Raw genomic sequence first — 27,883 nt, forward strand, 5'->3', positions numbered from 1 at the left:
TTCAGTGGTGAAAACATTTATTGTTGCTACATATATTAATCTTCATAAAAAGTTGATACATTGCTTGGTCAGCTGCAAGTCACAAATGGCCAAATACACATATCCACAGAAGCTTCACAAAAATGAGCAAAACCACAGACAAGACTAGAATGAATGGGAGTATCCTGAATTGTTAGTGAATAGGCAATGTGTGAACCAGCTAAATCTGACTCATTAGACCACAGCACAGAACTGGAGTCTAACGTTTAATGATTCTTCAGTGACCTCATACAGGCCAGTTTTTCTGCCTCTATTCCGTCAAAGATACCAGTAACAAGAAAGTGCATCCAGGTTTTGCATTAGTAGTGACTCAAATTTTAAATCTTGTACAATTTCTGCCACCTGTACAAAACAGCACAGATGAATCACATTAAACGTGTAAAATTGCTGCACAACTTCCGCTCCTTTCTGTATCACATCATATCAATCAGTATTTGTAATGCAGACACCTAGCATACATAATCAAAAATTCAGGTGTCGTAATTATTCATTCAGAAATACACTGTCAAGAATCAAGTCAATTTCTTTACTGGGGAGGAAAGGTGTTGCAATTGGTTTTCTCTCAAACCCACTCATGAAACCACCTGAATAAAGTGTTATTTCTGCAAGGTCTGCTATTTTCAAGGTGGATTTTAAAACATTTGAAATCCCAATGGACATTTTACAGTTTCCGAATCTGGCGATCGGTTGCAATAATCTTAGAATCCAGGCACTCAGTCTTGGTCGTCAATCGGTCAATGATCTGATCCTGGTCATCAATTTCTGTCTGCAGGCCAATCGCCAGTCCTTTCAAACGGCCAAGGCCGGAAGACAACTCATCTGTGATTAGAGAAGAGACAGAAGGAACCATGACTCATGCTCCGATAACTAGAAAGGCTTGCATTCATTGCAGAAGCTTTCACAATCGCAGGAAATCTCACACATACTTATATAATGAATGACGTACTTTTGAGCTGTAGTCATAGATAAAAATTGGGGAAATGTGCACACGAAGCTCATATAAACTACTATGTGAATGATCAAATCATCTGTTCTTTTGAAGTTGATTCAGGGACATACCTGCTAGCGAGTTTTGAGAAGATTTGTAGCTCAGGTTGAGGTTCTGGATGTGAGTTTGCTCGCTGAGCTGAAAGGTTCGTTTTCAGACGTTTCGCCACCATTCTAGGTAACATCAGTGAGCCTCCGAAGTGCTGGTGTTATGTCCCACTTTCTATTTGTCTGGTTAGGTTTCCTTGGGTTGGTGATGTCATTTCCTGTTCCTTTTCTCAGGGGATGGCAGATGGCTCCAAATCAACGTGTTGGTTGATGGAGTTCCAGTTAGAACGCCATGCTTCTAGGAATTCTCGTGCATGTCTCTGTTTGGCTTGTCCTAGGATGGATGTGTTGTCCCAATCAAAGTGGTATCCTTCCTCATCTGTACGTAAGGATACGAGTGATAGTGGGTCATGTCTTTTTGTGGCTAGTTGATGTTCATGTATCCTGGTGGCTAGCTTTCTGCCAGTTTGTCCAATGTAGTGTTGGTCACAGTTCTTGCAAGGTATTTTGTAGATGACGATCGTTTTGTTTGTCGTCTGTATCCTAGGACAAGCCAAACAGAAACACGCACGAGAATTCCTAGAAGCATGGCATTCCAACCGGAACTCCATCAACAAACACATTGATTTGGAGCCAATCTACCAACCTCTGAGAAAAAGAACAGGAAATGACATCACCAACACAGGAAATGACATCACCAACCCAGGGAAACCTAACCAGATAAATAGAAAGCGGGACATAACACCAGCAATTCGTCAGAGGCTCACTGATGATGTTACCTAGAATGGTGACGAAACGTCTGAAAACAAACCTTCCAGCTCAGCGAGCAAACTCACATCCACATACCTGCTGTTTAAGGTTAACTTTAAATACCTATGGGCACAAACGTACATGGTCAGAATGGGAGGGAATAACTTCTTGCTCTTCTTCAAAACAGGGGCCCTGATTCAACTGCTTACTCACAAGATGGTGCCTCTGGCAACAGCAACTCTGTCAGTCCTACACTGAAATGCCAGCCTAAATTCCTGTGCTCAAACTCTTGCAATTGGACTTGAATCTACAAGATTGACTGATCCAATAACTCCCTACTAAACTACTTCTGTTGGTAAAAGGAAAGGTGATTTTGAAAAAAAGGAGTATGCATTATACAAAATTCTATTAAAATAGAAAGCAACAAGAACACAAAAGAAATACAAGCTAACCATACATAGTTATAAGCAAGTGGTATGCTTGAACAATTAATATGAATTGGATAAACTTGTATTTACATTGCACTTTATTATTGTAAAAATGTATTACTTTTGAGCACAGCAGTCTGTGGAGGACAATGCCTTATTGGCTGGCAAAATACAAATATTCCACAAGTTGCATTCTTTTACTTTGAGGAACCATAAGACAAGACATTTACCAGCCAGTAAATAAGTGACGTTGTGGTGCTCTCCCATAACAGCAGAGCAGAAACTAGAAGCTCAGGGAGGAGCACAGAAGATTTAGTGTACTAGAAAGTCCTGCTGTAGTATGAGAATAAAATGCCTCATGTGTGCAACAATTGTTCCTTCACCCAGCGAGTTTATGCCTCTGTTGCAGGCTGTACACTTGTTCAATAGATCTTGTTTGGGTGGGGTGGTGGTGGTGGTATTTTACAGTACGTGAAATTAGAAACAGTACAGAAATTTTGGAACAATTGACAGATCTGTGATAGCAACAGGCCACATGTAGCATAAAAGCTGACTGATCACCTAAAGAACAAGCCACAAAGGATAGGCTATTTGTGCCTCACAGAATTATTAAAAAGTCTCTTGGAGGCATCAAGAAACATAGGATCACATCAGAATTAGATCACATCAGCCTAGTACAGGGGGTTCTCCTATAACACGTGTTCCAACAACATGAATTAGCTATAACGCAATTGGCAAATAGGGAAACGGTGTTGTGTTGGCTATGAAACAATGCCCAAAATGTTTTGCATTACAGAACTGTGAAAGTAAAGTGAAAACAAAATGTGCGACAGGCTGCCAGTGAATGGGTGATGCGATTGCCAGTGACCAAGTGTTATTGATGTTTCTGACAGATATATGGTCTTACCCATGAATGCATTTAGTTGTTAGTGTCTGGGCAATGCTGTTGGCAAGCTGCCTGATGCCGTTGCTAGTTGGGCACTGCTATTGCTGGTATTTGTAAAGTTGGTGATTGGGATTTTCTCCAATGACTAAGTGATGCTGCTGGAGATAATTATTCTCAGTGATTGTGCTACGGTTTGATGCTGCTGAATCATATTGACATTGAGCACTGTGATTTTATTTCAGGAAATGCTGGTGTCCTGGTGTTTCTGTTGGAAGCTGGATGCTGTTGGTGGCCGTAGGTTTCACTTTACGTTGAAAGGATGTTGTCTGTGGAGGTTCAGACTTACTGCTGACAGGTGATTAATGCTGCTGGTGGTCGCAGAACGTGGCTGAGGGTTTGCTATTCATGATCATGGCTTGGTGATGAGGAGCATCACTGAAGTTTGGGTGAGAATGTACAACGTGGGAAGGAAATCTATGGCTGCAGTGATGAAGAATCAGTAAATCTGCTCATTACTGTCTGCTTCCCCAAACCATGATGCTTTTAGCTGTAAACTGAACTCTGGAGCTTAATGGCTTGTCTCACTTCCATTGAATTAATAATGCTACTTGCGACTGGATGATGCCTTGCCCCTAACACTGCTTTTCCCTTAGGCCCATCATTTCTAAAGCGCCATTTCCTATAATGCGATATTGTGCTGGAACAGAACTACCGCGTTACGGCAAAACCCTTGTAATTTAATTCAATTTATTTACCTTGGTCCACAACCCAGGCCCAAGGAAAAGCTTGAAATCTTCAAAGCTGCAGTCAGAGCTGCACAGCACAGAAACAGACCCTTCTGTCCAACTCCTCCATGCTGACCAGATATCCTGAATTAATCTAGTCCCATTTGCCACTGTTTGGCCCATATCCCTCTGAACCATTCCTATTCATATACCCATCCAGGTTGTAACTGTACAAACCCCTGTCCATCACCTCCGCTGGCACGCATTCCATAGAGCACCACCTTCTGTGCAAAAATGTCGTCCTTAAGGTTCCTTTTAAATTTTCCCCAAACCCCCCACCTTAACCCTACATCCCCTAGTTCTCACTACCCTATCCTGGGAAAAATACATGAGCTAATCAGCCTACCCATGGTCCTCATGATTTTACAAACCTCTAAGATTTCCTTTCGGCCTTTGGCACTTCAGGCTGAAAGGCCAAGCTTATTCAGCCTCCCCAGATAGCTCAAACTCTCCAAACCCGGCAACATCCTCGTAAATCTTTTCTGAACCCTTTCAAGTTTCACAGCCTATTCCTATAGGAGGGAGACCAGAATTGAATGTATCTGCTCAAATCAGTCTAATGGAATTTTCTAGAGTGGTGGAGGGGTGTAACTTGTACGATAAACAAATTTAGGGACACAAATAAGGCTACGAAGTCTGACAATATCTTACCGAGATTGCTATCTATCTGCGCATGATAACTACGAAGAATGTTGTTTTTAGAGTAACGGTCATCTTCAAGAGAAGCAGAACTGCTACCAGCTCCAAAACCTAAAGAGAAAAGAAACATTAAACTAGCAAAATTTAAACCAGGAAGAACTTTACATTTAAAAATTCAAACTTTAACCCAAGATAATTTTCCAGATACCTTTTCTGGCTTTTGTACAAAAATCAAAGTATCTTGTAACTAAATTAATAGTTCTGCGGTCAATTTAAAAATGACAAATGATTGCCTCATATCCAAGGACAGATGTCAAAGAGATATGGTTCTCCGCCATTTCACATAGCTAGTGTGGCTTACTCTCCAAACAGGGAATGCAAAGCCTACAGAGCTGACATACAGAAAGCAGACTTCCAGTTGAAAGGCATCAGATAAACCTGGTGATAGAAACAATGATTACAGCACAAGTGGAGGCCATTCAGCTCATCAAATCTACACAAATGCTCTACAAGAGCAGTTTAACTAGCACTACTACCAGTTCTCATCTCAAAAAAAAAAAACAAGGTATACCCCCATCCAAGGGATCTACAAACTTGTCTGACTTAGGAGAGGAGGCCAGCGACCACCGACATTTAGAAAGACATTAGCATCAGATACTTAGGAACACCACTACCTGTGCATTTTCTCCAAAGCCACTCACCATCCTGTCTTGGATGTGTTGCTGTTCCTTCACAGAGACTGGGACAAAACCCTGGAATTCCCTCGAAGGGCATTGTGGGACTACCTACAGCAAGTGGATTGCAGCAGTTCAAGGCTACAGCTTACCCCCACCTTCTCAAGGATAACTTAAGATGGGCAATAAGAGATGACCAGCCAGCGATGCCCATGTCTCAAGTGAATACATAAAAATCTGTACAAACTGAATGTCAGACTAACATGTTTGGCACAAAAACCAATCTGCATCAAGGATCTTAAAAGCACGAATGTTCTCAAAGCAGTCGGATTCAATATTTGGTCCCATCCTGTGTAAACAGAGGGAAGGCAAAGGTTTTAGATAAAGGGAAGTTTCTCAAATTGGAAATGTATGGCAAATGGTTTCTGCAAGTATCAGCATTAGATCATTCCATACAGGCAGAGGTAATGTGGATTTAAAGATCATCATTTTTTTGATGATAGCAAGAGGGTCTTCATAGTAGCTGCAACAATTTTAGAAAAATGAGATAAGGGGAAGAAAACAGCTCCAGCAGATAGGGCAATCAAAGGAAAAAATTTCTGGCTTTAACATTGAAAGTATAAAATGCACAAACTGAAATGATGAATTTATGCAGCTTCTAATCAGGTATAAAATGAGGAACATTGAGCCAAGTGTTGCAATGAGGACATAAGTGACAGAAAAACCCATCAGGTAATTTCACATGGACACAAGGGATGAAGGCCAGTTGTGTGGGACACTTAAGTTGAGCTTCCTCACTAAAAACAGACAATATTTTGGGGGGGGGGGGGGGGGGGGGGGAGAGGAGAGGGTCAGTGGCTAGCAGTGCTGTGAGGTAACACCAAACACTCAGATTCAATTCCAGCCTCAGACAAATGTACAAACTCTACACTGTCCCCATGCCTCTGGCTTCCACCCACAGTCCACCTCCAGGTAGACTGACCATACTAAAGCGCCCTTAGTGTCCAGGGATCTACATGCTAGGTGGGCTGGCCATGGGATATGCAGGGATGGAGTGGGTCTGAGTGAGCTGCTGTTTGGAGGATCAATATGGACTCAGTGGGCCAAGTGTCCTGCTTCTGCACTGTAGGGATTCTATGACTGAAGGGGTTACTTGATGGAAAGCTGTGTTAAATTAGAATAATTCCAGAGTAAATTTACAATGAGGAGAAATTTAAAGGATCTTAAATATTAGATTTAATGCCAGTAAAGTGTGAATTCATTGGTGCCCAGGCTATTACTGAAGAATTCAAAGTCCAACAGGGGATCAAAAACTTGTTTAAAACAGTGGAGGACAAAAAAAAAATAAATCGCAACATGGAGACAAAAATAAAAACAGGAAAAAGACTTAGCAGAGAAAACGATGAGTTCTATACTACAATATTCTTCTGTATGCACAGAAGAATACAGCATGGGAACAGGCCCTTCAGTCCAAACTGGCCGATGCTGACCATGGTGCTCACACGGCTAGTTCCAATTGGTCCATATCCTGGATGTGAGTTTGCTCGCTGAGCTGGAAGGTTCGTTTTCAGGTGTTTCGTCACCATTCTAGGTAACATCATCCGTGAGCCTCCGACGAAGTGCTGGTGTTATGTCCCGCTTTCTATTTATCTGGTTAGGTTTCCTTGGGTTGGTGATGTCATTTCCTGTTCTTTTTCTCAGGGGATGGTAGATTGATTTGGAGCCAATGTGTTTGTTGATGGAATTCCGGTTGGAATGCCATGCTTCTAGGAATTCTCGTGCGTGTCTCTGTTTGGCTTGTCCTAGGATGGATGTGTTGTCCCAATCAAAGTGGTGTCCTTCCTCATCTGTGTGTAGGGATACGAGTGATAGTGGGTCATGTCGTTTTGTGGCTAGTTGATGTTCATGTATTCTGGTGGCTAGCTTTCTGCCTGTTTGTCCAATGTAGTGTTTGTCACAGTTCTTGCAAGGTATATTGTAGATGATGTCCATTTTGCTTGTTGTCTGTATAGGGTCTTTTAAGTTCATTAGCTGCTGTTTTAGTGTGTTGGTGGGTTTGTGGGCTACCCTGATGCCAAGAGGTCCGAGTAGTCTGGCAGTCATTTCGAAAATGTCTTTGATGTAGGGGCGAGTGGTTATGGTTTCTGGCCCCGTTTTGTCTGTTTGTTTGGGTTTGTTGCTGAGAAATCGGCGGACTGTGTTCATAGGGTACCCATTCTTTTTGAATACGCTGTATAGGTGATTTTCCTCCGCTCTGCGTAGTTCCTCTGTGCTGCAGTGTGTGGTGGCTCGTTGGAATAATGTTCTAATGCAGCTTCGTTTGTGGGTGTTGGGATGGTTGCTCCTGTAGTTCAGTATTTGGTCCGTATGTGTTTTCCTGTAGACGCTGGTTTGAAGTTCCCCATTGGCTGTTTGCGCTCTGACTAGAGGCATGCCAACCTCAAACTTTGTGGGTCTGCAATGTTGATGACACCTTTGTCATCACTAAACAAAACAAATTGGTCTTGAAGGTTTCCTCTAATTTGTTTTGTTTAGTGATGACAAAGGTGTCATCAACATTGCAGACCCAAAGTTTGGGTTGGATGATTGGCAGAGCGAACAGCCAATGGGGAACTTCAAACCAGCGTCTACAGGAAAACAACACATACGGACCAAATACTGAACTACAGGAGCAACCATCCCAACACCCACAAACGAAGCTACATTAGAACATTATTCCAACGAGCCACCACACACTGCAGCACAGAGGAACTACGAAGCGCAGAAGAAAATCACCTATACAGCATATTCAAAAAGAATGGGTACCCTATAAACACAGTCTGCCGATTTCTCAGCAACAAACCCAAACAAACAGACAAAACGGGCCCAGAAACCATAACCACTCTCCCCTACATCAAAGACATTTCCGAAATGACTGCCAGACTACTCAGGCCTCTTGGCATCAGGGTAGCCCACAAACCCACCAACACACTAAAACAGCAGCTAATGAACTTAAAAGACCCTATACAGACAACAAATAAAATGAACGTCATCTACAAAATTCCTTGCAAGAACTGTGACAAACACTACATTGGACAAAGTGGCAGAAAGCTAACCACCAGGATACATGAACATCAACTAGCCACAAAACGACATGACCCACTATCACTAGTATTCTTACATACAGATGAGGAAGGATACCACTTTGATTGGGACAACACATCCATCCTAGGACAAGCCAAACAGAGACACGCACGAGAATTCCTAGAAGCATGGCATTCCAACCGGAACTCCATCAACAAACACATTGTCTCCAAATCAATCTACCATCCCCTGAGAAAAAGAGCAGGAAATGATGTCACAAATGCAGGAAATGACATCACCAACCCAAGGAAACCTAACCAGATAAATAGAAAGCGGGACATAACACCAGCGCTTCGTCAGAGGCTCACTGATGATGTTACCTAGAATGGTGACGAAACGTCTGAAAACGAATCTTCCAGCTCAGCGAGCAAACTCACATCCAGAACCTCAACCTGAGCTACAAATCTTCTCAAAACTCGCTGGTCCATATCCCTTTAAATCCATCCCATCCATGTACCTATCAAAGTGTCTTTTAAAAAAAATGTTGCTACTGTACCTGCCTCAACTACTTTCTCTGGCAATTGATTCCATGTATGCACCACTCTGCATGAAGAAGTTGCCCCTCAGGTCCTTCTGAAATCTTAGCCCTCTCACCTTGAGCCTATGTCGTCTAGCTTTCAATTCCCCAACCCTGGGACAGAGACTATATGCATTCATGCTGTCCATGCCCCTCATGTTTTTATACTCCTCAATAAGGTCATCCCTCATTCTTCTACATTCCAAAGAATGGAAGTCCCATCCTGTCTAACCTCCCCCTACAACTCAAGCCTACTAGCCCTGGCAACATCCTCAAATCTTCTTTGCACACTTCCCAGTTTAAGTGTCTTTCCTATAACAGTGTGATCAAAACTGCACACAATACTTAAAGTGTGGCCTCACCAGTGACTAACACAACTGGTGCCCCATTTCCTATTAAACACTGAAATGAAAGTTTAAAACGTATGCCAATGACAATTATGGAACATTTTAGCTGAAAGACACATGGAAGTAATTACTATGCTGTACAGAATCAGAGCAAAAGGTGGCAAGAAAAGCGATTTGAATTGGGTCAGAGTTGTACAATCCATTGCCAGTAGTGCCAGCTGTGAACAGGAGCTCATCACCGCTTAGATTCACAAGGGCATGCAGAGGGCCAATAGCTGCAATATCCAAAAATAAAGAATAAAACAGAATGTTATGTCTATTTCTTGTACTGATGTGGCTTAGGAGTTTGACTGTTACTTTACAAAATCATGGTTCATTAAAGTTCAGCTCATGATTAGTTTTCTTTGGAGCTGCATCAATTTTCATGTGTAATTAACCTTAACAAAAATAAACCCTTAACCCCAATATGGTTTCAATCCTGGCTAGAACGTCACATTCCACAAAATAATGTGGAAACTCCACCTGCAATTTACTTCTTCCGAAGTCCCCAATTACGGTTCCCTCAGTAGAGCTACCTTCTGCAACTTCAGCACCAAGTAGCCTGCCTTCATGCAGGCCAGGCAGGCAAGTGTTGGCAGGTTATCCAAACACTAAGGCTAACTGGGAATCTCAGCTCTAATTAATCACTTTCTCACATGAATCACTGCATGGCACATCAGGGAAAAAGCACTTGATCAGTTCTCCCCTCTTCATCCATGAGAACAGAGACCTACTGTGGTGCTCCTTTGTCAGCCCGGCAGAGATCATTTCCACTCAGATGCAAATTGAACAGGAGGTTTTTTGCTGCAATTCATATCTTTTTAAAAAAGATGAACATTACTTTTAAAAACTCTGGCAAATTAACTTTAATGCACACCAATTCTTTGTGAATTAAATAAACATATTTTATTTCCTCCAAACTATGAATGATGATCAGTGTAGAACATACATCAATATAGTTATGACATACACTGGTGCCACCTAGTGCTGTAGACTAAATACTGCAGCATTATCATGCAAAGCAAGCTTACCAGTAAATGAGATTTGGTTAATTTTTAGAATTATCTGGAGTGCATTATAAGACTACGCTTTGAAATCAAAAAGACTCAAGGAATCAGAATTCCAAGTAGGGGTGAATCATTAGCATGGGTAAAAGATAGGTTAGCCAACAAGAAACTGATTGGTATAAATGGGCTTACTTCTGAGGTACATCCACATATTGAATAAAAAAAATTCAACACACAAATTGCTCCCCATCTAAGTCCTTAACACTATGGCAGTCCCAGACTACACATGGAAAGTTAAAATCCCCTGCCATTACAACCCTATTATTGTTACAGCTGCGATGCTCTGACATTATCTCACAATTTCCCAATGACAATAATCGCACAGGGGGTGTGGCTATAGTGGAATCCCATTAAGGTGATCATCCCTTTCTAATGTCAGTTCCGCTTCAGTGAATGATCCCCAAGAGTATCCCGTGTACAATTACAATGCTGTCCATAATAAAAAAAGAACGCTACTCCTTTTCTCACCTCCCTTTCTCTCCTTCCATAACATTAAACCTCAGAACATTAAGTTGCCAGCCCTGTGCCTTCCTCAGCCATGTTTCAGTAATAGCTATGTCATCCCAGTGCCCTGTTCCCATTCGTGGCCAGAGTTCATCTGCTTTACCCACCCGGCCTCTTCATTGAAATAAATGCAGTTTAAATCAGTCTTGCCTCATGCTCTTGCCTGTCTTGTCTGTTTAACTTCCTTTCCTTATCCACTGTACTAGTGCCAACCTTCTCTCTCATCTCACTATTGATTACAGCCCCATCTCCCACACTAGTTTAAAGCGTGAGTGGCAATAGCAAAAATCCTCATTAGGATATTCATTTCAGCTGAGGAGCAATCCTTCCTTCTTGTACAGCTCAATTCTGCTCCAAAGAGGTCCCAGTGATTTAAAAAAAATTGGAATCCTTGCCTTATGCAACAGCTCCTCAGCCATGCATTAACGTGTCCTATCCTATTTCTTCTCACTTGCACCAGGAGTAATCCACAGAACAGTAAAGGACCTTCAGCCCATGATGTTGAGCCGAACGTTTACCCTAGACCTAAGGCCTACCTCACCTCCACCCCTCCAAAATTACACCCCTCAAAATCCTGCTTTTTAACCTCTTGCATAATTTAATATTCCCTTTGCAGAACCTCATCCCTTTCTCTCTCTATGTCATTTTGATACCGATGCACACAATGACCTCTGGTTACTCTCACACACCTTTGAAAATTTGCTACAACAGCTCCAAGAGGTCCTTACCCCGGAAGGCAGGTTGTGGGTTTTTCTGCCTTGATGACAGATAAGGTATTATTGATGTATAATGACAGCGTATGGAAAAATAAATTTAAGAAAATTACTTTTGCTCATTGTTGAGTTCAGGCTAAGGGCATAAATTTGGGATAGATGCCAGAAACGTATGAATGTAGAAACAAAGAACAGATTTGTAAGAAAGCAAAGATGAAACAAATTAAAGAACAGCATTTTAGGGAGGGCAGAAAAAAATGGTCAAGCAACGATAGACAGATATTCTCTTGTCTGTACTTCTACCTGTGGGACCGGATTTGCTTTCCTGAGGCTTTTATAGTGTTCCTTAACTTTTCAAACCAATTCAGTGTTTTTTCTTAAAGAAAAAAAAACTTTTCAAACGGTCTTTAACTGCACTAAATCCTACTAGAAAAAAGTGCATGTGCCTTTAGTTAAACATTCACTGTTAGCCACTGGAGGTGCCACACTTCTTGTGAGGCTGAAGTCCAAGGCTACTTTGTTGGATATGGAGGGGATAGAGCTCCTTCTGCCTGCAGGGAAAAAGAACTACTTTCAGTGAGTCCTCCACTTCCAATCAGATGCCTGATGGATAGAAAAACATTACTGAATAGGTAATTTAATTCCACGTGTTGATCACAAAAGATGATAAAGAATTACATTTGAAAGCCGCACAGCTTTATATTGGGATGCTGATCATTAGATTGTTCACAGGATGTAGGCATTGTCATTAAGGTTGACAATTTTTGCCCTTCATCATTGCCCATGATAAGCTGAGCTGCTTTCGTGAACTGCTGCAGTCCATATTGTGTTGGTCCATCCAGAATACGGATAGGGAGGGAGTTCCAAGTATCTGGCCCAGTGTAGGTATGGAGCTATATCTCCACGTCAAATAAAAGCAACGTACTGTGGATGCTAAAGATTTGAAGTAAAAACAGTACTGGGGAAACTCTCCACAGACACTGCCAGACCTGCTCAGATTCTTCAGAGATAACGGGAACTGCAGATGCTGGAGAATCCAAGATAACAAAGTGTGAAGCTGGATGAACACAGCAGGCCAAGCCAGAGATGCTGCTTGGCCTGGTGTGTTCATCCAGCTTCACACCTGGTTATCTCAGTTTCTTCAGGCCCTGTTTCAGTTCTAAACCAGTACGATGCATAGCACAAATGGAAACTTGCAGGTGGTGTTCCCATGCACCTGTTGCATGTGTCTTTCTGGGGGATTGAGGTTGCAGATTTGGAAGGGGCTGCTGAAGGCACCTTGACAAGCTGCCCCAGGTGATACACAGCAACAATGGTGCAAATGCTTAAGAAAGTCAACACTTAAAGTGGTGGATGGGGTGCTGATGAAGTGGGCTGCATGGTCTAGTTTACACTGAACTTTTATAGACCATAGACAACAGGTGCTGGAGTGGGCCATTCGAGCCAGCACCACCATTCATTATGATCACAGCTGATCATCCACAATCAGTATCCTGTTCCTGCCTTATCCCCATAACCCTCGATTCCACTATTTTTAAGAGCTCTATCTATCTCTTTCTTGAAAGTATCCAGAGAGTTGGCCTCCACTGCCTTCTGGGGCAGAGCATTCCATATATCCACCACACTCTGGATGAAGAAGTTTCTCCTCAGCTCCGTTCCAAATGGCCTACCCCGGTTCTGGACTCACCCATCAGCAGAAACATGCTTCCTACCTCCAGAGTGTCCAATCCCTTAATAATCTTATACACCTCAATCAGATCCCCTCTCATCCTCCTAAAGTCAAGCATATACAAGCCCAGTCGCTCCAATCTTAAAAAATTGGATAGTCCCGCCATTCCAGGAATTGACTTCGTGAACCTACGTTGCACTCCCTCAATAGCAAGAATGTCCTTCCTCAAATTTGGAGACCAAAACTGCACACAATACTCCAGGTGCGGTCTTACCAGGGCCCTGTACAGCTGCAGAGGGACCTCTTTGCTCCTATCCTCAATTCCTCCTGTGATGAAGGCCAACATGCTGTTAGCTTTCTTCACTGCCTGCTGTACCTGCATGCTTGCTTTCATTGACTGATGTACAAGAACACCTAGGTCTCGTTGTACTTCCCCTCTACCTAACTTGACTCCATTTAGATAGTAATCTGCCTTCCTGTTCTTGCCAAAAAGTGTATAACCACACATTTATCCACATTAAACTGCATCTGCCATGCATCCATCCACTCACCTAGCCTGTCCAAGTCACCCTGTATTCTCATAACATCCTCCTCACATTTCACACTGCCACCCAACTTTGTGTCATCAGTAAATTTGCTAATATTACTTTTAATGCCTTTGTCTATATCATTAATATATATCGTAAACAGCTGCAGTCCTTGTGGTACCCCACTGGTCACTGCCTGCCATTCCGAAAGGGACCTGTTTATCACTACTCTTTGCTTCCTGTCAGCCAGCCAATTTTCAATCCAACTCACTATTTTGTCCCCAATACCACGTGCCCTAATTTTGTTCACCAATCTCCTACGCGGGACTTTATCAAAGACTTTCTGAAAGTCCAGGTACACTACATCCACTGGTTCTCCCCTATCCATCTTAATAGATACATCCTCAAAAAATTCCAGAAGATTAGTCAAGCACGATTTCCCCTTTGTAAATCTATGCTGACTCTAACCTAACCTGTTACTGCTATCCAAATGAGTCGTAATTTCATCTTTTATAATTGACTCCAGCATCTTTCCCACCACTGACATCAGGCGAACCGGTCTCAGTGGGAGCTGTACCCATCCAAACAAGTTGAATAGAGTGCACTGAAATCCATTCCTGATATGTATCTTCTAGATGGTGTGCTACATAATTCACAGATGACCTACTATAGCTAAAGCATGGATAGCCCAGTTATACATCTGGTAAATAGACCTCAGGACGTTAATAGTGGGTGATTCAGTAACAGTTAGTGCTGTATTCCAAAGACACACAGATGAGCTTTCTTTGACAGAAGTAACTGCTTGTGTATGGTACAAATTATTTGCTACTTGTTAACATAAACCTGAAAGATTTCCAGGGCTTGCTGCATAAGGGAAAACACTTAAGTAACCGAAGAGTCATGAATAATACCAAACAAACGACTGCCATGAGTGTGAACATCCCCATTTCACTATAAGGAGGGAAAAAGACAGACATTGAAGCAGTTGATGAAAAGACTACATGAAAGGAATTCCTGCTGCAATGCCCTCAGTTTGAAGTGACAGGCTCCAGCAATCTCAGCCAACTGCCTTTATGCTGGTATAATCAATTTGAATATTGCAACTTCAAGATGGTTGTTTTCCATTTATCAAAGGCTTCAAAACATGTTGCTCTTTCAGTTATTAGTTCAACGTTCTCCTGAAATTCCATGAATCTAGTACTGACTTCATCTTGTAGCTTTCCCATTTACTCATACTACAACTAAATCACTTTACTCAATTAGAAATACTACCTCCAGTTGTCAGACTTGTGTCAGATAATATCAAGAAAAAGACTGATCAATTTTTATATATTAAAGGAACCAAGGGGTATGAAGAGAAAACAGGACTAGAACATTGAGAATCAGCCATGACTGTAATGAATGGAGAGGTCACAAAGGGGTTGAAATAGTTTATTCCCTGCTTCTACGCACCTTCCCCCATAAATTAGGACAGCACTCTCTAAATATGCAGCACTCTACCATCCTCAGAGATGACAGGTACAATGTGGTAGCCAGTGTTACACACTGGCTGGTGCAGCTAAGGAGCCCAATCTGGCATGACAGAGTTGGTCACAGAAATACAATGGACCAAGAAGTTGCAGTATTTTTTCCACCTCTTATCTGGGTCTCCTCTTTTGCCAACTGAGCTGTTAGTTTCTGGTTGTCTCTTCTGACAGTCTCTAAAGTGGCTGCACTTACCTCATTATTTAAAGACAATATAGACCAGCTTGTTTCCAGGCTTCATCACTTCCAAAATATAGCAAATAAGCAGTGAAGCAGCAGAGTCCAAACAGCAAGAAAAGATAAAATAAACAAAAGAGACTGTAGTGTCTATCTGGAAAAGTGAACTCAGATTTGGATTTTCTGTTAGCATTCTCCAGTAAAGATAGAAGGCCATTTGGTACACTGTGTACTGTTGGAGAAGGCTGAAGATAACAAGAACTGATAAGGAGCTTCACAATGGGCCGTTGACAGAGTGGAATTATGCAGTCAGTCAGGTTTGCTGGGATTGCAGGAAATCAGGAACCGCTGCCTCTATCAAATAAGGACAACACAGTTGGGATTGGTCATGTACACATAATTCCAAATAAGGCATACACTTGACACAGACAGGTGTGCGCAAAGGACGAGAAAATCCTTTTCTTCAGCAAAACTTCTAAGATTAACACTGCAGGTGGTACTCCACATCAGGAGGCATGAAGACATTGAGAAGAGTTCCCGCCTGGCCAGCTACCAGCTCTCCCGAGTAATAATACTTGGGGTTTGTTACAGAGCCCGGGGTATTGAAAATGTGATTCAGATATCTCTAAAAGCATGTGTTATTCATGAAAGTACTTAATTGAGTTTTATAGAGCTCTAAGTGTCACAGCCGTATCTTCATCCATGCATGTACTATTACCCCACTGAGGGGCAACACTAACCCACACACCCCCTCCAAAAAGACTCACCTGAAGTGTCTAATTTCCTCAGGTTTGGATGGTTTGCTTGGTATTCGTTCTCCTGCTGCATACTCTTATCCAAAGCTTCTTGTAATCTAGCACACAGAATTTAAGATATAAAAGTAATAAACAGCTGATTATGTAGCGTATTTCGAAACGTCAAGGTCTAAGGCTCATAAAAAAAACTCTCCTGAAGTGCCTGAATACTATTGCACTGTGCTACGAAAACAATAGGACATTAACTTTTTATTTGTCATCAAAAAGGACAGATTGTAATCATCTGCTGGAAAAATTTGGTTGAGCACCAAGCTGGACATGTGGCCAGCATCCCGGTCAAAAACTTGACCAAAAAAAGTTAAAAACAATAATTGTCAGGAGAACTGCAGTATTCAACCAAGTATGAAATATTTCATTACACTCCTGACTTGTGCCTTTTAGATGGCAGACAGGCTCTGGGACTTCAAACGGCCAATTACTCACCGCTATCCTCTGATCTTCTCTTGTACCCACAATACTTAAGTGGCTAATCCAGTTGAGTCCTGGAATGTTGCCAGTCAGATTCAGCAATTGTAATGCTCAATGTCAAGGGGTAACGATTAGCCTCTCTTGTTGCAGATGGTTATTGCCTGGTACTTATGTCACACAAATACATATGTCAGCACAAAACTGGACATTGTCCAGGTCTAGCTGCATTTGGACCTGGGCTGCTTCAGTATTGAGGCTTTGCAAATGTCATTGAATACATGTTCACTCTTCAACAAACAACTCCACATCTGAGCTTATGCTGGAGGGAAGGTCATTGATAAAGCACTTGGGGAAAAAAAAGCATTATCTTTAAAAAACTCTTACGGTAGAGTCCTAGAACCAAGGTGGCTGAACAACTGCAGTCATTTTCTTTAGCATGAGTTCTGACGCAAAAGGTATTGGAGTAGATCTGTAGCTTGGATTGAGAGTGTTGTGGTTGGTGGGCTCACCAAGCTGGTTTGTTGTTCCACAGGCGTTTCGTTACCGTGCTTGGTAACGTCCTCAGTGCAGCCTCTGATGAAGCTTCAGTATGTTTTCTGGTCTGGTTTTTAAACTCTGGGGTCCATTGTGATGGATTGCCTCACTTCCGGGTTTTCTCCATTGTGGAATATGGGGTCAAGTTCAGTGTGTTTATTAATAGCATGCTTTGTTGAGCGCCATGCTTCCAGTAATTCTCATGCTTGTCTCTGCCTAGCCTGTCCCAGGATCTCGGTGTTGGCCCAGTCGAAGGCGTGGTTCTTCTTGTCCATGTGGATTGAGATGAGAGAATATTGGTCGTGGCTTTTTGTGGCCAGGCGTTGATGTACTTGTTGTTAGTTTCCTTCTTGTTCGTCCGATGTAGTGTTTCTCGCAGTCTCTGCAGGAGTTCTTGTAGACGACATTAGTCCTGTCCATGGTGGAGAGTGGGTCTATAGTTCGGGTGAGCACTTGTCGTAGGGTTGACGTGGATTTGTGTGCCACTGATGCCCAGCGGTCGTAGAAGTCATGGTGAGTTCTGGCGTGTTCCTGATTTGGGTTGGATTTGTGGAAGGGCAGTCCTTTCCAATCTTTGCATCACCTCCTGCAAATCCAACTTAAACTATGGATACGGTATGTAGACGACACCTTTGACATCATGAAGCAGACCAAATTAGAAGAGACACACACAAACTCAAACAACACCCTCACCGGAATAAAATTCTCCACAGAGGAGAAGAACAAACAACTCCCATTCCTGGACGTCATGGTAGAGTGCAAGACAAATGGGGAACTGCAGCTGAAAGTACACCGAAAAGCCCCACACACAGACCAGGTATTGAACTTCAACAGTAACCATCCCAGCACACACAAACAAAGCTGTGTGTGAACACCCTTTAGAAGGGCAAGAACACATTGCAGCAACATGGAACTACGCCAAGAGGAAGAAGAATACCTCTTCCACATGTTCAAGGATAATGGATATCCAAAGAACTGGGTCAGAAGATGTCTACACTAACAACTGCAGAAAGATTCTACACCCCCTGACACATCACACTACCGTACATCAGGAACACGTCGGAACTCGCCACAAGATTCCTATGACCGCTGGCCATCAGAGTGGCACACAAGCCCACATCAACTCTACGACAACTGCTCACCCGAACTAAAGGCCCATTTCCTGCCACGGACAGGACCAATGTCATCTACAAGTTCCCCTGCAGAGACTGCGAGAAACACTACATCGGACAAACAGGAAGGAAACTAACACGAACACCAAAGGGCTACAAAAAGACATGACCAATACTCACTCATCTCAATCCACATGGGCAAGGAGAACCACAACTTCGACTGGGACAGGCTAGGCAGAGACAAGCATAAGAATTCCTGGAAGCACAGCACTCTACAAAGGCTATTAACAAATGCATTGAACTCGACCCTATATACATTCCACCATGGTGGAAACCCATCGCAACAGACCCCAGAGTTTAAAAGCCAGGCGGGAAAACACACCGACGTGTCAGAAGTTGCACTGAGGATGTTACCAAGCACGGTAACGAAACATCTGCGGAACAACAAACCAGCTCAGTGAGCCAACCAACCTCAACATGAGTTCTGACTTCAACCTGTGAACAGCTTTACCCTGATTCTCACTGACTCGTTTTGTGGCCAGAACTTGAGGAACAAAAAGAGGAAACCCAATATCAGCAGAATATACAGGACGACTTAATACAAAGGGGATTCATAAGTTTAGTTCTGGTTTTATTACTGGTTTTGTGTAAAGGCGGGATCTGCCGAATTTAAGTGAAACCCAAAGACACTCAAGAAATCAATTCGGTCTGTGTAAATAATTGGTTACGCTAACAATTTTTGCCTCTCTAATTGCCCAGAGGTTAAGAGTTAAGCACTTGCTGTAGATCTGGAGTCACATGCAAGCCAAACCAGATTTCTTTCCTTCAAAGAAACTAGTGAACTAGTTGCGATTTTTGGACAAAAAGTTTCATGATCATCATTAAGACTCAACTCCAGATTTTTACTGATTTCAAATTCCATCATTTCCCATGGCAGGATGTGAACCCTGGATTCTGGATTAATAGTCTAGCAAATAATACCACAAGGCCATTGCCTCTCCAACAGAACTTGTGGGAGTCACTAACAATAGCTTATGATTCAACCAACCGTTTCAATGACTGCTTGAGGGGGGGGGGGGGGGGGGGGGGGGCGGCAAAAGACAATAAATTTGTGTTTAGTACACTAGCTTACATTTTCCTTTACTTGCTAACAGGGAGCAAAGTTTCTAGACTACGGAAGGAAGTTGCTTTATTCCAGCATTAGAAAAAAAAATGAACAAATTTCCTCACATTCACAAACCATAAAGTCATAAAATTAAGTGTCCTCATCAATAACTATGGCATTCCGCCACTCCACCTTAACCATCAAGCCAGGTTCAATGAAGGTGCAGGAAGGCATGCCAGGAGCAGTGCCAGACATTCCTAAAAGTTATCAACCTGGTGAAGCTACAAAACAGAACTACTTGCATGTCAAACAGCATTGACAACAAGTGGCAGACACTGCTAAGCAATTTCACGACAATAGATCAGATTCAAGCTAAGGTCCGGTCACAACTATTCGTGGACAAATAGCACTTGTTTCACAATAACCTGCTCAGTTTTGCTTCCACCAGAGCCACTCAGCTCTTGACCTCATTACAACCTCAGTTCAAACATGGGCAAATGAACCAAGCTCCAGTGAAAATGGGTGCACTCAACATCAAGGCTTTCTCTGATCAAGTACGGCATCAAAAAGCTCTAGCAAAACCGGAGTCACTTGGAATTAGGGAAAACATTCTGTTGGTTGGCACAAAGGAAAATAGCCTCAGTTGTTAGAGATCAATCTCCTCAGGTTCAACTCTGTTGGAGCTCCAAGATAGGTGTCCTTGGCCCAACCATCTTTTGCTGTTTCGTCAGTTACAGTCCCTCCATGTCAGAATGGAGATGCTTGCTGTTAACTGCAGCATTCAGCTTTTGTGGATTTTCATATGGGGTCTTACATTTAAAAAATGCAATACTTCTTGATCCATGATTTTATTTAAATGCTTATGAGAGATGGCATCCTTGATATGAAATTGAGGATTTGTTTGCATTGGGAAAGTTTTACGGCTGGGCAGAGAAAACATTGAGGAGCATTCATGACTCCTCAGATACAGAAGCTATACATGTCAAACACATCAAGATCCAACTTTGAGCTGACAAGTGGTAAGCAACATTTATGCCATACAAACACTAGGCAATAACCACCTCACCTCAAAATTCCAAAGCATTCCCATTGCTGAACCATTGATCAGAAACTGAACTGGATTAATCATGAGCACTATAGCAAGGATCTTGTGGAGCAGTGGCAGTGATCCTACCTCTGGCCAAAAAGCCTGGTTTCAAGGCTCACTTACTCCAGAGATATCATAACATGTTGAGAAAGGTTGATTAAAAAGATTTCCAAGTACTGTAGATATAAGAGTCAGACATTAGGCAGCTGGAGTTAGACGAATCATTAGTCGAATCATTAGTCGAATCATTTTTTGAAGGCTATTGTAACTGGGTATAGTTTACTGAGATATAATATTTGTAATCAGTTAAAATGCAAGGATTGATTGGATCTTGTACAAATACTGTTATGAAATCTAACAATCATTGGTTTAAGTTTGTGCAGGAAGAAACTAACAAATGTTGATAAACTCCTGAAAATGCTGAATTGTAATGTGCATGCTTTATATATTAAAAAATTAAAGCATTTTTGCATTTGCAAAACTAAACAGACAGCTTAGATTTTGCTAGTTGCATATGGGTTTTCACCGGTGTGAATGAAGGGATTTTAATCATTTGACAGTATGTTGTGAGCCATGGTTTATCTAAACCAGTGTAAGAGAAGGCATCCTTGGGGTGAAAGTGGGATTTGTTTGCATTGGGAGAATTTTACGAGTGGACGGAGTACACATTGAGGAACATTAGCTCACTGTTTAGAAGGAAACAGCTTGGAAAACTTTTGTTTTATTCTTCAGGAGAGATCTGGTTGAAGTTAGAGATATGAAAGATTCTCAGGAGAAAACAGTTCAGAAAAGTTAGAATTGGGTTTCTTCAAAGTAAGGGTTTTAGTTTAGTTTTAAAAGTTACATTCCAAGAGTGACTGGTTCGAACCCTGAGAGAGTTAATTTTAATAAAGAAAGTTTAAGCTCAATTACGTAACAAATTCTCAGGCTGAGAATTGAAAGAAATTTGTCAAATTAAATTTATAGTTGGGATGGAGAAGAGAGTTCTCTCTGGTGATTAAGTACTGTAACAATGTTGAGATAGACAGGATTGTATGGTGTTTCAAAATCTTGAAAATTGCCTTTTTCTCTTATTTCACATAATAAATTTGTTTTACTGTTACAACAAAGACTGTAGCATTGAGTTGTGTTTCAGTGGAAGAATACTTTGTTAAATAATAAAATTTGTCAAGCCAGATTTCAGTCTGGGATCTAACTTCTCCAGCACTAACATTAGCTGGGACTACAGCATAACATGAAAGTTACGTCATCTACACAAAAGCAGGACAGCTCAATCACTGCCAAATCATTCAACACGAGAAAATCTTTTAACTAGAAAGATGTCCTGTGACACTTAGAAATAATTCTGGCTACAAAGTTAAGAAATGGCCAAGAGTAGAGGAGTGGGAGGAGGGATGGCGTTGAACAATATTGGCTGACAGAGGGTGAGCAAGCATCTGCTTTCAGAGAATGCCGCTGAACAAGTGGAAAAGCAGGGGTGAAGGATAAAATCTGAGAGGAGACAGGTGTGAAAGGAAGTAGAGATGTACAGGAGAATGAGGAAAGATAGACTGGGAAAGGAGGGGAGGATACTTACTTGCTGCTAGTTTGTTTTTCAGGCACTGGAGAGACCTGTGGCTCTGGGTTCTTAGATTTGAAGTAGTTTGTAATGCCACCAAAAATACTCTTAATGCTGTTGATGTGTTTTTGGCTAACTTTCAAATCCTGGTCCATCTTATTCACCATATTTTCTGATCGCTTAAGAGATTCACCTTGTCGCAGTAGTTCCTGTGAAGCATAAGAACCAAATCTACAGTAACCATTAAGACATGAGGTTCTGCAAATTAAAACAGGGAATTAGCCAGATGCTAAAAAGAGAGGAGGAAGAGCAGATGAATGAGGAGCTGGTGCAGGGATTCAGACTTTTGGATCATTGTTAAAGTTTAGTTCTAAATCAGGGCATGGCCAGTTTAGTGGTATTAGATGGGAACTTTCAAAAGTTAGTTGGGGGGAGGCTATTCACAAGTAAAGGGATGTCTGGCAAGTGGGAGGCTCTCAGAAATAAGATAAGGAGAGTTCAGGGCCAGCATGCTCATATCAGTGTGAAGGGCAAGGCTGGTGGGGGAGGGAACACTGAGTGAAAGTGCTTTACAGCTGAATTGCTTATGAAATGTAACCACTATTGTAATATAGGAAACAGACAATTGTCACATAACAAGATCTCTCAACAATCTGAAAATGGACAAGTGGGCCAGGACATTGCGGAACAACTCTTCTGCTCTCTTTTGAAATAGGGCAATGGATTGTCAATGGGGTTTAGGTTTAACATTTCAGTTAGTAAACTTCAAATGAGTCCAGCACTCCTTTAAATATTGAACTGCACTGCCAGCCTTTCCTGGAGCTGGGCTTGAACACAAGCTTTCTGAATTAGAGGCAAGAAATCTGCCATATAAATCATGGCTGCAACTTTATCCAATTCCTTATTACATGTCATATTGAAGCTGTTTCTTGCATCTTCTGAAGCTCTGCATTCTAGATCATTACTCATTGCATCAAAATACCTATGAAATTGATTTGAAAAGAATCATATGACAGCTGGTCAGTCCCTTCTAGTGACTGCCTTTCCTGTTATTGTAAGCTATCTATCCTGATAATTCCACCACCATCTCCATTTTCATTATGACCACTAACTTGTCACCTCCATGCTGATAACTGAACTTCCAATAGCATGCGCATCAGTCCAAGGGCTGTGCACCAGAGATAACATTTCAAACAAATTTTCAACCACCCTTACTTGAACAGTATGTCCCTCTGTTCAGAATCAAACCAAATCAGCAGCAGGATCCACTCCAGGGTAAAGAGGCCTTCTGAACTATTTATGACATTTTGATTACTCACATTTATGGTCCACAGTTCTTCAGTGGAAACTTCCTCCCCACATCAATTATTTTATATCTCAAAAATTTTTTATATCTTTGGAGATCAGGTCACTACACGGTCTTTTCTTTTTCAAAAGAGCCCCTGGCTGTTCAGATCTTCTCGATGGTTATTAGCTGTTCAGTTCTTGTTGTCACTTTCTTCTGTTAATCTTGCAATTATGGAAACCAGGATCATGTACTGTATTACACAGGGTGTACACAACAAACTAATTTGACACAAAAAGTTGCTGGAAAAGCTCAGCAGGTCTGGCAGCATCTGGGGAGGAGAAAACAGAGTCAACGTTTCGGGTCTGGTGACCCTTCCTCAGAAGGGAAGTAATTTGACAGTTGATTTACAAGTTTGTGCGTTTATGTTCCACACTACTCATCTCATGCGATCAACTACTTTCCATTGCTTAAAAACAAAGAACTGCGGATGCTGGAAATCAGAAACAAAAACAAATTTCTGGCAAAACTCAATAGGGTCTGACAGCATCTGAATGATCATTTTGGGCCTAGTGACCCTGCCTCAGAACTGACAGTAACTGGAATAAAGTTGGTACATGGACTAAAGAACAGGTGGGGAAGTAAACGACAAGTGGAAATGGAGCCCAGAATGACAGCAAGAGCGAAAATAGGTGGTCAGACAGAGGAATGGGTAAAGGTCAGCCATTCCTTTCTCTTTCATGGTCCCACTTATCTGTTATTCACCTTCACCTCAATGTGGGAACATGTCTCATATTGTTACTGTAGCATACCCAATACAATAAATTGAGTGTTTGAGTTTGTTAACCAACTTCTTGCAAAACAATCCAGTTCCTCCCACCCCTTACTCTTGGCCTATATTCCTGAACTTTTAACCTCATGTATTTTTCCCCAAATGTCTTCTGAATCTGATGCATATCCACCACCTTATCAGGAAAGCGGTTTGAAATTCTTGCCTACTGCAAAAATTCCTGCCCCATTACATCCAACTCATTTGCCAGTAACCTTTAATTAGTTTCCTCTAGTATTGCTCATTGGAAATAGTTTCTCTTCATTTCCTGATTCCTCCTTGATCTTAAACATCTCCAGCAAATCTCCCTTCTACCGTCCCTTCTTTATGCAGCACCAGCAACCCATCATTCTTGGAACTACTCTGAAATCTTAGCTGTATACAAAGCCCTTCACAGGCCTTCCTAAAATGTGGTGTATGGAATGAAACCTACTATTCCTGCAAGGAATGGGAGGATAAACTTCTTTTATATATTGTGTGTGTAATGATTGTAAGATTACTAGTTTTCAAGATGGTAGCAGAGAGACATCTACAATTTAAATGAAAGTAGGCAGAATTGAAAGAAACAAACTGAGCTAAAGGGTTATTGCAGGAAGAACAGGACGGACAGGTTCACATCATGCATCAACTTGAGCTAAAATGCCCTCGCCCGTACTACCAAAAAAAAATCAAACTAATGGGGTCTAGCATTGGTTTAGCATCTTCTAGCTTTCACTTTTTTTCCTAGAACCCAGAGACATTGATGTTTAATTCAAGCAAAATCCAGAACGTAACTTCCACTTTCATTTCTTGCTCAGTTGATCCTACGTTAACATCTTGCTTTTGCTGTAGTTCTGCTTCCAGCACAAGAACTAACACTCGTGTTTCACTGACTTGTCTATGGAAAGCCATGCCCTGTTACCTTCAGGAACTGGCAAAAGAAGTCTCCTTTTTAAATGAAGTGTACAACTTTCATGAATGTTGTTAAAAGATAGCACTGGTGCTGGAGTAATTCAACTACAAAGAGGGATGAGATAAGCTGGGGTTTTCCTTAAAGAGGAAAAGGCAGAGGACACGCAGTGGGGGAACATGATTGAGGTGTACGAAGTTACAAGGGTTGTGGAAACTGCAAAGAGGGAGAAACTTTGTAAAAAGGGTCTACAACAAAAATATACAGTTTTAAGGCTAGAAGCAGGATGACTACATTGAACTTGAGGAAAAGTCATAAAATAGATGAGTCATTGGACTTGGGCAGGGGGAAGCCACTCTCCACAGATGCTGGAAGGCATGGCAAATTTCTCCAGTACATTATGTTTTTGTCTATTCTTAGAAATAGATACATGCTTGATGATGATGTCAATAGCGTGGAGCTGGACATCTGTAGGTCAGGCAGTAGAGGAGCAGGAAAGTCGAGGTTTTGGGTCAGGACCTTTCATCTGAACCGTTTCAAGTTGCACAATTTCAGGGAAACTGCCAGGGTTGTGGGGGTTGGAGCTACAGGAAGAAGCTGAAGAGACTGGGGCTATTTCCTCTGTAGAAGCTTATAAGATAATGAGGGGCATGGATAGGGTCAATAGTCAAGGCCTTCCCCCGCCCCAGGATAGGAAAGTTTAAAACTAGAGGGCATAGGTAACCTAAAAAGGCGAGAGGGAGAAGATTTAAAAAGGACATGAGTGGGAAACATAGAAGGTGAAGCACGAATGGAACGAGCTGCCAGAGGAAGTGGTGGAAGCCGGTACAATTACAACATTTAAAAGGCAACTGGATGGGTACATAAATAGGTAGGTGGGCCAAATGGGACCAGATTAATTTAGGATCTCTGTTCGGCACAGATAAATTGGACCAAAGTTCCTGTTTCCATGGTTTACGTTGGGCTACTAGGACTACGACCGGCATCAACGCGACGGGCTGAAGGGCCTCATTTAGAATCTGTTGTTTGCGGTGAGCTCAGGCCGCGGATATCCCTCAGGCTCGATCCCTCACCTTCGCCGCCTCGGTGCCCACTTGCTCGGACTCGTACATGAGGGCCACGCTACGGCCGCTGCTCTGGACGGCCCTGTCGGCGCTCCTCAGCACCTGCTGCCTCAGGGACCACTGCCTGTCATCATCGGCGGCGGGCCCAGCCGCCCCGTCTTCCCAGTCCGCCGCCGGCCGACCCTCCTGCTCCTCGTCATCCTCTTCGGCGAACGGGTTGTAGCGATTGGGATAAGCCGACATCGCCTTCCCTCGATCGGTCTCGTCGGTACCGAGTTCGTCGCCTTCTCCGGGCTCTCCCCGCCACCGCGCCTCGTCACCTGACAACCCCCGGACTCACCACACGTGACCCCACCCGGGTGATGCACGCCAAGGGCGCGGCCATCTTTGAGACTGGCTGCCAGCATCGTTACGTGACCCCCAGCCCCATGCTTTCCCACCCGAAAGAGTCTTGGCTGACTTCTCTGAAATTCAGTAGAAACACAGACTGCTAGAAAGGCTCCACACGTGCGGAGAGGGAACGATATAAAAGTTTACGTTTCAGGTTGATCTGAATTTTCAGTAGGTTTTCATTTCGCCCTCCCTGTAGGTTTATCGAACAAAATCAGAGTATGTGGGATTGGGCGCACAGGTAAGTGTTGAGAATTGGTTAACAGACAGAAAACTTGAGTAGGAATCTGCAGGTCATTTTCAGGATGGCTACAGCCTCTTACCAATGGGGTACCTCAAGGGTTAGTGTTGTGGCCACAGCTGTTCATGAAATATATAAATAACTTGGTCTTGGGGAAACAAATGTAATATTTCAAAACCTATTGTTGACACAAAACTAGTTAAGTTGTGACAAAGTTGCACAAAGGCTCAGGTGAACCTGAATTGACTAAATAAATGGGCAAGGACACGATGAGCAGACATCTGGATTGACTGATTGACTGATTTATTGTCACATACCAGAGTACAGTGAAATGCTTTGTTTATGAGTAGTACAGGTAGATCATAGTAAGCTAGGTTGTGCTGATCAGAGGTTGTAAAAAGTCTTAGATAGAGGCATACAGGTTATGTTGCACAGGGCATGTGCAAGGCAAGATCAATATTAGCAAGATCAGCATTATTTGAGGCTGAAGGGTCCATTCATCAGTCTAATAACAGTTGTGAAGAAGCTGTTCCTGAACCCACTGGTGCATTTATTCAGGTTTCTGTATCTTCTGCCTAACACAAGAGTTTTAGATGTTGGCAGCCTTTCTGCGGTAGCGGGCCATGTACATAGAGTCCATGGATGGAAGGTTGGCTTCTGTGATGATCTGGGCTGTTGCCATACCAGGCCATTGTGCACCTGGACAGTGTGTTTTCAATGGTGCGTCTGTAGAAGTTGATGAGGGACCTTATGGAAATGCCAAATTTCTTCAGCCATCTGAGGAAGATGAGGTGTTGCTGTGTCTTGACCATCGCATCTATGTAGAAAGTCAAGGACAGGTTGTCAGTTATCGTCAGTCCGGGGAACTTGATGCTCTCCACCCTCTCAACCTAAGTTCCGTTGATGTAAATGGAGACATGTTCTCCTCCTTTCTTTATGAAGTCGATGATCAGTTCTTTGGTTTTGCTGACATCGAGAGGACCCATTCCCGTTGCCACTCCTTAGTCGCACCGCAGTCCCCAGCAACAACTCCAACCTGCCCGGTACTTTCCCCTGTATCTGTAAAAGTTGCAACACCTGCACACACGCCCCCTGCCCCACTCCCTCATCTGCATCCAGGCCT

General features: G+C 42.5%; 1 protein-coding gene across 1 annotated transcript; it reads right to left on the reverse strand.

Annotated features, from left to right (window-relative positions):
- Positions 1-26,469, reverse strand: snap29 (synaptosome associated protein 29). The gene is made up of 5 exons (XM_048556318.2): positions 26,139-26,469; positions 22,081-22,271; positions 16,211-16,296; positions 4,575-4,673; positions 1-858 (listed from the first exon to the last, which is right to left on the reverse strand). Exons 1-5 carry the CDS (start codon positions 26,370-26,372, stop codon positions 701-703), a joined length of 768 nt encoding a protein of 255 aa, XP_048412275.2. The 5' UTR covers positions 26,373-26,469; the 3' UTR covers positions 1-700.
- Positions 26,470-27,883: the final 1,414 nt, after the last annotated feature.

This window comes from Stegostoma tigrinum, chromosome 26 (assembly GCF_030684315.1).
Source record: "Stegostoma tigrinum isolate sSteTig4 chromosome 26, sSteTig4.hap1, whole genome shotgun sequence".
In the NCBI taxonomy this organism is placed as follows: domain Eukaryota; kingdom Metazoa; phylum Chordata; class Chondrichthyes; order Orectolobiformes; family Stegostomatidae; genus Stegostoma; species Stegostoma tigrinum.